Raw genomic sequence first — 10,588 nt, forward strand, 5'->3', positions numbered from 1 at the left:
AGTTATGAATGCATTTTCAATTGACTATATCAGTATGTTGTGCACATCCATTTTGTAACAAAGAGGCCAACTCTGGCTAAAAAATGTAATTTAAAAATTTGAAAAACCTTCACGAGGAACCTATTTGTAGCTGTTAACACATGGGAATTATAAGTGTGTGATACATTAAAAGCCCTGATTGGCAGCCAGTGTGAGTGATGATAACATTTAAAAGGAGAACGCCGTCAGTGGGACAATAGATCGCTTTATTGTACAGAGCAAATTACAATAAAGCAACAGTGAAGACGACCTACCACTGAAAGAAAAGAGGACAGTATCACAAAAGCTACCTGTCTTCCTTCCATCCATTGTCAGAACTGCTTATCCTCTTGAGGGTCGCGGGAGGGCTGGAGCCTATCCCAGCTGACACTGGGCAAGAGGTGGGGTACACCCTGGACAGGTCACCAGACTATCACAGGGCTGACACATAACTCCAATCTGGAGCCACAAAACATATTTGACAAAAGGTAACAGCCTATTAAGTTTAAATTAGCCCATCGACAGTACGAATAGGTCTTAATGAGCATTTATCAATATCATTTACTACAAGGTGGCTACTCTGCAGTTGCCTATTTATAATTATGTAGTACTTTAACTTTGCAGCATGGAAGAATGGTAAACGGACTGCACTTGTATAGCACTTTTCTAGTCTTCCAGCCACTCAAAGCACTTTTACACCACATGTCACATTCACCCATTCACACACACATTCACACACTGGTGGCTTAGGCTACCGTATATGGTACCATATGCACTGATATGCCCTCACACACCAATGGAACAGCCATCTGGAACCAATGGAGCAGCCATCTGGAACAATTTGGGTTCAGCATCTTGCCCTAGGATACCTATGTGATCATTAACTCTACAGGGCATGGTACAAGATCTAGTTATGTTGTTTTTTTTTGACACACACACACACACGTACAGCACGGAGCACCAACCACTTGGCCAAGCCAAATCAACTTCTGGGTCTCATGTTGACACAGCTGATCCAACAAAAGCCGTGACAATGACTTTTAGTTCTACTTTAAAAATAACCATAAGTTTTGAAGCAAGATGATGAACTTCTTTGGCTGGTCCAGTGATGTAACACACAGTCTTGCATAAGAGACAGAGCAATGTAAATGTATAGCTGTCTGTAGCCTTCACAGAAATGCCTACGCATCACCTGTTCAAATATTGCAGCATGACTGTCAAAGTATAAGAGCCTTACGACATCGACCCTTTAAAAGGAGGCTGCCAGTGACAAGCTGGTGAGTGTGCTGTATCCTCCTGGTGTTTTTTGGAGCCCAGAGATCTGTCTCCATCTCCAACATGCTGCTGTCGCTGCACTGGTTCTGGCTGGTCCTTTGGCTATCTCTGAGAGCAGTGGAGGCCCAGTTTCCACGTCCCTGTACCACACCAGAGGCTCTGCAGGCCCGGACGTGTTGCCCCCTCTGGAATGGCTCTCCTTGTGGGTTCAGCTCAGGTAGAGGAGTATGTGCACCACATCCTGCAAGAGACCTTCCAAAACCAGTGGACTACAGGGTGAGCTGGCCTCGTGCCTTTTATGATTCAGTGTGTACATGCTGGGGAAACTATGATGGATTCGACTGTGGTCAGTGCCTCCCAGGCTGGAGAGGACCCCAGTGTCAGCAACGGCACCATGTTGAGAGGAAAGAGATAACAGATCTGACTGATCCTGAGAGAGAGACGTTCCTCTCAAGCCTTCACCTGGCGAAACAGAGCCCCAGCAGCCGATATATGATCCTTACAAGCAACGACACGACAGTGGATGGGAACTATGCATTTCACAACACAAGTGTGTACAATCTGTACGTATGGATGCACTACTACTCTGCCAAGAGCTACGCTGGTTCTGAAAATAATGCTGCACACCGAGGTCCTGCTTTCACCTTCTGGCACCGAGTGTTTCTACTCTTCATCGAGAGAGAGATTAGGGAGCTCACTGGGAACCAGGACTTCTACATCCCATACTGGGACTGGACCAGAAGCAACCATTGCAACATCTGCACCAACAAGTACTTTGGGGGAGTTGGCCAAGATGGTCGTATAGACAGTGCTTCTCTTTTCTCAAAATGGGAGACAATATGTCCATTTCAGCAAAGTCTTGGCATAATCTGCATTCACTCTGATGCATCCGATCCTACACATCTGATCCGCAACCCTGGAAGGGATCCAATGTACAAAACACTACCAACCGCCGAGGACATTGAAGACACAATGGCAACACCCGTTTTTGACACCCCTCCATTTGACATAACATCTCGGAGAGGCTTCAGGAACAAGCTAGAAGGTTGGTTAGATTGCTTAAGACATATCCCATATTTCTTTTTAACAACAGGTAACTTTAAATAATTTGTGCAAGTAAGAATTAAGCAGGGAAACTCTAAACTAGTTAAAATGTGTTCCTTTGCCCTGGCAGGTTTTGAGATTCCCAATGATTCCCGACACCTGAATGCCTCTATGCACAACCTGGTCCACAGATATCTCAATGGCACCATGTCTCTGGTGCCCACTGCAGCCAATGACCCCATCTTTATGCTACATCACAGCTTCATTGACAAGTAGGTTACGAACTATTATTCTTGATCAATTCTCATTAAAGCGTAGACTCAAAATTTTTTAAAGTCTATTTCAAAACTGCACTTGCATGCCTGTGTACACTGGAAGAGTTATTGGTGTAGAGACCGCTGGAACTCCACAGATGAACTTGTATATTTATGGGACAATAAAGTATATCATACTGTATCATATTGCAACGTATCGCATCGTATCGTACCGTATCGCATTGTATCGTATCGTATCGTATCGTATCGCATCGCACTTGAACTGGACCTTTTACTATGTGTGCCACGCGTAAACCTAATCTTTAAAAGCTACAGATTAATTTCATACACTGTTCTCTCTGCTGTGTGGATGCATGTCAGGCTTCTTGAGAGGTGGTTGCAGGACCACAGTACAGCGAGCTACCCTGACAGTGACGAGGTCCATCCAGCCCAGAGAGCGCAGGCCTACATGGCTCCTTTCTTCCCTCTTCGCACCAACAACTACTACTGGGGCAGAGACACCTACAGCCTGGGTTACAGCTATAAGGAACACAGCCTCTATCGCTCTAGGGCTGGGAACAGCGAAGCAAAACAGGCTGCAGGTAGAGATAACTGTAAAACTAATGTAAGAGCTGTTAATATTTGCGTGTACAATGGTGCTGGAAGTTAAGGCATATCCCTCATTATTAGGGTCTCTAGAGGACTCTACAGGCAGCGGGGTCCAGTGGCAGTGGCCTGTTCTGGGTGTATTCAGTATTGTATTGGTCGGTGTTGGTGTTGGAGCTGCTCTGAAATGCAGAGGTAATAATTATAATTAATTGTGAGTTAACAGATTAAAATAATTTGAGAAAGACTGTAATGACCATAGAGAAGTATATAGTTGTCTAATCACAGTATCTCTATTTAGACAAAATGCGGAAGCCACAAGACGCTGAGACAGAGGAGAAGCAGACACAGGTGAGCTTTTTAACATTATACCTATTTTTGATGACTTACAGGGGTGGAGACTAAACCAAACTGGAAAAGTCGCCACATTTGTCTCACTCCCATTCATTTTTTCCGTGAATGCAGTCTGATTACAGGTCCAACTCTCTGTATGCAGTCTGGGTTAAAGAGAGGAACGGGAACACTGACGAATCACCAGCAGGTGATGTTGCCTCTTGTGGGTCTCATCCACAAAATGCAGCGCCCAGACCTCCATCAGAGGGGAGAGGAGACAATATGCAGTCAGCTGTGGAATTACAGCTTTAGGTTCAAATGGATGGAGAGTGATTCAGATAGGAGTATGAACGAAATAAGCCTGAACAGTGTATAGGCCACCAACCACTATAATAATATATCAGCACAGTATCAGACTTGCTGGGTACACACTATACAGGAATCAAGCCAGGGAAATATGTATACCATGCATCAACGTTCTTTTATTAAACATATTTCCAATGGAGCTATTCACATGAAATGTACACCTGACATTGATATTAATTCAATAAAACTATACAGTCGCATTCACTATACACTGGACACTACACTATACAGACACATTCAATGAGACTATAAGTGGAACAACACAGGAAAAAAATATTGGACACGTCAACTGAAATGTACTTAATAACTGCTGGAGAACAGCTTTCATAATGCCTCCTGTATGGAGAAATGAATCTCTCACAGTGTTCACGTTGCATTTTGGTCAATACTTTTTCCTGTGTTATTCCACTTTATTGTGCATAACTTTAAAATGCATAGTTATACTGAGTTCACAATAATGTCTGGTGTAAAGTTCACGTGAATAGCTGCATTTCAAATATGTTTAATGAAAAAAATGTTGATGTGTTTAATACTTATTTCCCCCACTGTAAGGTTTCTTTTACATCCCGCTTTTTGTCAGAAGTCCTTTCTATTTCTGGAATCTGTAAGTGTGCGTTGTGCTGTTTGTTCCAGTGATTACCAACTGGTGGGTCACGGGTCCATTGTGAATGGACCACAAGTGACTCACAAACATGTCGAGTTTGTAAAAAAACACTCTTAATTTTAGAGTACAGTGAGTTTCCTGCACAGCGCTTTTATTTTGAACTGCTGTTTATTGCTGTGAGTGATTAATGGACAGCTACTTTTTAAACAATATTTTTTATTAATTTTTTCACTTGTACAAGTAAAGGGTGGATACATAATATGGTCCACAGGAATGAAAAGCAAAACAAGTGGACAAACAAAAAAAACAGAACAAAAAAACAAAAACAAACATCAGCTCAGATCTATATAAATAATACTTGGGGTTACAATAAAAATGTACGGTATGAGCAGTCAAGAAAATCCCTGCAACATTATATTAGAGACACCAGGCTCTACATAGTTCAAATAGGGTTCCCAGACTTTATAGAATTGGTCTGTTTTTAAATGTAATATGCATGTAAGGTACTCTAATGGCACTAGATCAAACATTACTCCTTGCCAGCCTTTAACAGTTGGTACCTTTTCATTGATCCATTGTAACAAAATATTCTTCCTCGCTGCATAAGTAAGAACACAATACAGCCTCTTACTATGTTTTGATGTTAAACGTCGACTTGGGAGGCCCAGTATGAGAGACACAGGGTCCATCTCCAGTTTTAAAACAAATATCTTCTCCATTTCAGATAATACATTAGACCAATATATTTGCATTTTCCGACATGACCAAAAACAATGAATTAGGGTACCAGTTTCTATCTTGCATTTAAGGCATGCGGGTGAGAAAGTAGGATTGAAATAATGTCTGCGGTTGGGGGATATGTGCATTCTGTGTATAATTTTTAACTGTATTGCTTGGGCACGATTGCAAACTGAAATTGATTTAGCATGTCTCCAGACATCCTTCCATTCTTCATCATCAATTATGATGTTTAGCTCCTCCTCCCATGTGCCTTTAAGCTTCTGCAACCTATTCGGGGTCGTGAGATACATAGCTTTATACAATAAAGTTATGGATATCTCTCTATCTGTTAAAAATAATAATTTCTCAACCGGAGAGCTTTCATGGTTCTCAACTAACGTAGTACTGTGCAAGACATAGTGCCTTATCTGCAAATATCGAAAGAAGTCACGTCTGGGGATAGAATATTTCTCTATCATTTGTTCAAATGTCATAACCACATTACCAGAGAGTAAGTCCCTCAATCTATGAACACCATTAGCTCTCCACTGTTCAAAACCAGTATCAACCATCCCAGGCTGGAAATCGGGATTATTCACAATAGGGGTGAAAACAGATGTGAACTTTGACCTTCCCTCAAGTCGACACACTAATCGCCAGGCCTTAACTGTATTAAGTGTAACCGGATTATTGCAACTCAGCCTGATATTTTTAAATTTCTTAAAAAACAGTAAGTCCCTTAGTGAATACTTGGAAAGGGAAGCTTCAACACCCAACCAAATAGAGTTTGAGTTGCTTACGACCCAATCATAAATATACCTCATGTGAGTACACAGCTGATATGTTCTGATATTTGCTAAGTCTAGACCCCCTACAGAGCTCGGCAGCTGCAGTGTAGCCATCTTGAGTTTTAATGGACAGCTACTTGACAGAGGCAGATAAGTAGCTTCACAACATGGCCAAAAGCAGTTATGATGCTAAATATATTAAACTAGGTGGACCTTGAACTTATGACTAAGAGGAAATCTTCTGTACCCCGTGGCTGGGCCAGTTGGGAACCACTGATTTATGCCAACTTGTTACTCTCCACACACTATAGGAACAGAACTGTTACATTTATCACTACGTCAGCATGTGAGGTCTCTTTTTCAACATCTGTTAATATTTGAAAACCTATTGATTTGTATTGATTTTTTAGTCAACTGTTGAGTAATGACACTCATTTGCCAGTTTATAAGATGTAGCTTTAAGTGATTCAGTCTAATGCAAGAGTCCTGTAATAAATCATCACTTCATGAAAATCCTAATGTTCTTTTTTTTTTTCAAACTGTTTAGAGAGGTGTTGTGTTATACCAAGAGTAGTCTCTACTATTTAGTCATAGTAAGATTATTTAAAATTCAAAGAAATATATTTGTAAAAAGCAGAAAGAGATGCCACAGAACAATGGAGGGAATGGTGCAAGATAAAATATAAAAGTTTATTATAAAAAGAGAGCATTTACATTGCATAAATGAACTGTATTTATTTTCTATTTTCCATGGGAAACATCAAGACCACACTACATTTTCACAATAAATAAATAAAATCAGAAAAAAGTTGATGAAAATAATTTATCAAAACACACATTCTCTATCAAACATGAGACACAGAGAATATGAGAAAGGCTGTCGGGAAAAAATATGGAAATATCTAATTATTTTCATTGAAAAAGATGCTCTGCTGTCAATAATTTTGAATAATGGGAGCTTTAACAAAGCCTATTACCCTGTGTCTATTTGTCATGTCTTTAAATCTGCTTTTTAAAAGTCTTCCCAAATTATCAAACTGGTATTTATAATAACTGTATTTCCACAGGGTTTGGGTAAACATTGTTTTTGTGTACGCATGTCTGAAAAGGTGCTCTGTGGATTCTCCTTGTAAACAAACAAAGTTTCAGTTTACAGTGTTTGTTAATCAACAAGACAAACTGTGTGTATCCTTGAGGTCTAACAGACGTGTTTAATACATTTCTCTGTTTAACAGCTTGCTGTCTTCTTCACTGGCCCACAGTGCCTTCGCATTAGTCTGTTTTTTCCCTGTTGGTCAGTCTAATAGTGGCTGGAATATGTGCCACAGCGTGTGCATGAAACCTACCCAAGCTGGGACCCACACATAAAAACATTGTTCCATAGCAACCTTTAAACATAGCAAAAGGACAAGGAGTAAAGAGCAATGTATATCAAAACTCCTTCAGATGTTTGCTTGAAAGTCAAAGCTAATTTCTGTCACTTGCTGCTCAGGGAGAACTCATTCTCATCTTAAGGCCGCACAGTGAAGGTGTTGATTTTAAATCCCATGGTAGAGGAGATCATATTTGGGAATATTCTGAGGATCTATGGGACTCTGGACGATCATCTTCCCGCGCATGGCTCCTCTGTATATGACCTCAATCAGATCCATGAAATCTTGTTTGGTCTTGAAGCTGCCGACAAACTTGGTGTGATCTGGGGAGCTGAGAGAGAAGAAACTAAAACAATTATCAACAAAATAAGGTCAATATGACTCTTATTTTAACTACAGTGAGCACATCTGTAACTGTGGTAAATCTGCAAACATCAGCTTCTCACGTGTAAATATTTGCTGCTTGTCTTTACCTACATAGCTATGAGCTATGTATGGACTGTTGGCTCTAGGTAACTGTGATGGCCATTTTACACTACCACAACAATTTACAGACTAAATCAATAGATTGTAGAGATGTAAATATGATGTTAGCCATCAGATCTTTGCTCACTCACCCATAGTCCACTTTCATGTGCTGTCCGTTGAAAAAGAAAACAGTGGAGGGGATGTAGCTGATGTCAAAGTATCTCGTGTAGATGGGAGCTTTATCCACATCGACGATGTAGATGGACGCCATGTTACTCAGGTCATGGGCAGTTTTTGATAGCTAGAATGAAAAGGACAAATTAGCAAAAGAAAAACAGTCGTTAGCAGCTGTGTAGTTATTTGCATTAACGGTGCTCCTGCTTACAATCTCATCCAGCTGGAGACAAACCAAATCTTCGTCTCTCCCAAACCTCAAAACGACGACTTTTTCTGCGACGCCTTTGATAACTTCATCTATGTCTTTTTTGCACGTTAATTTGGGCAAAAACAAACTCATTTTCGATGCTAACAGATTAGCTTCTGCTGATGTGCTACCAAAAGGAAGTTACGTCACGGCTGCTGTGCGTCGCCGAAAGAAGCCCCCCCAGAAACGGCAGTTAACGTTCGTGTAAAAATGATTATTATAATTTATATCGACGCTTCATAGAGAATTAAAGCTAAAGGACACGAGTACTGGCTGAAACATTTTGTTACGATAAGCTAGATAGACATTTAAAACCAGACGAGCTGTGTGGTTCTGCCGTGTATTGGCGTTTCACTACGACACATTATAGTGTGACACCGTCTAAACAACGTGACCTTCTCCTAATATTTGACAAGCAAGCATGCTGCCGGGTGTCAACACAATTTAGGGGATATTTAGTACACAAGATGCAGATGGTACTTCATGGCAGCAACAGTTTCGTGACGGTGGAAGACGGAGAGCAGCGCGTTGGTGGCACTTTTTGTTCCGTTTAGATTCTTAAAGACACAGTCAGTCAGTTTTAGTAGCATACTTATAGCAGTTAAAAACAGGCTACTCAGTCGCCATGTTACGTCTCTTCACTGCTCAGAGTTTTTCTGAACTCTGGAAATGCAGTCATTTTGTTGCATCCTGTGTTGCCAAGAGGCGAGGCATGAGTTTACTCCCACTCAGCAGCGCCGGTGACCACCGACTACACATCCATGCTCGCCACTTCACCACTGGGACCCCAGCTTGGAAAGACGCCCTCCATCCCAACAGAGATGACTCCGAGGACATACACACACTCGATGTGGACAAATGGAAATCTGTGATGAGAGCCCAAGCGGCGTCAGAGGAGAAACGAGTCACGGATGATGAGGAGGCAAGTGATGGTGATGATGATGATGATAACCTCACAGATGCGGATTTAAAGGGCAGTTCATCACTGGAGGCAACTCGAGATCTGGTTGCGATGTGGCGGCTGGCTGGGAAGCTTGTACCTCAAGAGATGACTGATGAAGAGGTTCAGACGCTGGCAGATCTCACCACAAAGTCCGCCAGGAAGAAGTACCTGAAGTACCTGGCCTTAAAGGAGGGCCACAAAAGGGCCCGTAAGAAGAAGCAGGAGCAGAAGAAGGTAGAGAGGGAGCAGAGAAGATTAAATGACAGTGATGGTGACAAAGAGAAAAGACAGCTTAAAAACACATTGTTCCTCCAATTCTGGGACCGCTCCCTGGACAAGCACCTGGCCTGGAGGAGCGCCCAGGCCATGCTGTTCGGTCAGCCGCTGGTGTTTGACATGAGCTATGCTTCCAACATGGGCAGGCGGGAGTTGGAGAACACGGTGTCCCAGCTGCTGGAGGTGGAAGCGTGGAATCGGCGTGCCGTTGAACCCTACCACCTCCACTTTTGCAACCTGCAGACGGACGGGGCCTATCACAAAGAGCTGGTCAAACGATACGGTGCAGAAACCTGGGACCGCCTGCTCATCACCAGCTCTGAGCAGCAGCATGTGGACCTGTTCCCCCATGAGCAGCTCGTGTACCTCACTGCAGACTCCCGAAATGTTCTCCGTAAGTATGACCACTCCAAGGTCTACATCATCGGCGCTCTAGTTGACCGGACGATCCAGTCGGGCTTGTCGTTGGCCAACGCCAAGCGCCTGAATCTTGCCACAGCCCGTTTACCACTGGATGAGTACCTCCATTGGGAGACAGGAGCCAAAACTCTGACTCTGGACCAGATGATCCGCATCATGCTCACTATTAAGGACACGGGGAAATGGGAGGAGGCGTTGAAGTTTGTGCCTCAGAGGAAGTATGATGGCTTCCATAAACAAGAGACACAGCAAGAGAATAACAGAGCCAGGGGGTTCACAGATCACAGGCAGAAACAGAACAGTGTCAAGCCATTACGATTTGGAGAAAGAAACAGTGAGAGCACGTTTAAAAATGAGGGACAAAGTCTTCACAGGCCCAACAAAGAATCTGGGTTCACAAACCAGCCAGCTAGAACCAGAGTACGGACATCATTTAAGAGCAACATGGAGGGAAGAAGAGGTGCAGGCAAAGGCAAGATGTGGTGGGACGACGAGTGAAGCCAACAGCAACTGTAACTTGGGACAATAAGGACATGTCTGTGTACAAGTGCTTGCTGAGGAAATGTCAAAAACTGAGGCAAGTGGTGAATAAAATTTTGTAATGAATCGTAGCTGCTGTTCACTTGCTGCTTTTTTTTTTACTGAGTTCCAATGCAGGGTGATAAACAAGACAAGG

The 10,588-nt window shown here is 42.4% G+C and overlaps 3 protein-coding genes and 1 long non-coding RNA gene across 4 annotated transcripts; 3 read left to right on the forward strand and 1 right to left on the reverse strand.

Annotated features, from left to right (window-relative positions):
* Positions 1 to 1,356: 1,356 nt before the first annotated feature.
* Positions 1,357 to 3,132, forward strand: LOC125899546 (tyrosinase-like; the record flags this gene model as incomplete). The annotated part of the gene is made up of 3 exons (XM_049593938.1): positions 1,357 to 2,338; positions 2,468 to 2,609; positions 2,973 to 3,132. Coding segments are annotated over exons 1-3 (1,284 nt in total), but the record flags the coding sequence as incomplete, so codon positions are not given.
* A 5-nt stretch (positions 3,133 to 3,137) lies between these two features.
* Positions 3,138 to 4,433, forward strand: LOC125903904 (uncharacterized). Its single transcript, XR_007451342.1, has 4 exons — positions 3,138 to 3,193; positions 3,282 to 3,392; positions 3,499 to 3,548; positions 3,663 to 4,433. It is a non-coding gene; the product is annotated as an uncharacterized LOC125903904 (long non-coding RNA).
* Positions 4,434 to 6,657: 2,224 nt separating this feature from the next.
* Positions 6,658 to 8,440, reverse strand: txnl4b (thioredoxin-like 4B). Its single transcript, XM_049599640.1, has 3 exons — positions 8,235 to 8,440; positions 7,999 to 8,150; positions 6,658 to 7,712 (listed from the first exon to the last, which is right to left on the reverse strand). Exons 1-3 carry the CDS (start codon positions 8,364 to 8,366, stop codon positions 7,547 to 7,549), a joined length of 450 nt encoding a protein of 149 aa, XP_049455597.1. The 5' UTR covers positions 8,367 to 8,440; the 3' UTR covers positions 6,658 to 7,546.
* Positions 8,441 to 8,658: 218 nt separating this feature from the next.
* trmt10c (tRNA methyltransferase 10C, mitochondrial RNase P subunit) lies at positions 8,659 to 10,523 on the forward strand. The gene has a single exon (XM_049597266.1). The coding sequence runs from the start codon at positions 8,899 to 8,901 to the stop codon at positions 10,408 to 10,410; it is 1,512 nt and encodes a 503-aa protein (XP_049453223.1). The 5' UTR covers positions 8,659 to 8,898; the 3' UTR covers positions 10,411 to 10,523.
* Positions 10,524 to 10,588: the final 65 nt, after the last annotated feature.

The sequence above is a fragment of the Epinephelus fuscoguttatus genome, linkage group LG2 (genome assembly GCF_011397635.1).
Source record: "Epinephelus fuscoguttatus linkage group LG2, E.fuscoguttatus.final_Chr_v1".
In the NCBI taxonomy this organism is placed as follows: domain Eukaryota; kingdom Metazoa; phylum Chordata; class Actinopteri; order Perciformes; family Serranidae; genus Epinephelus; species Epinephelus fuscoguttatus.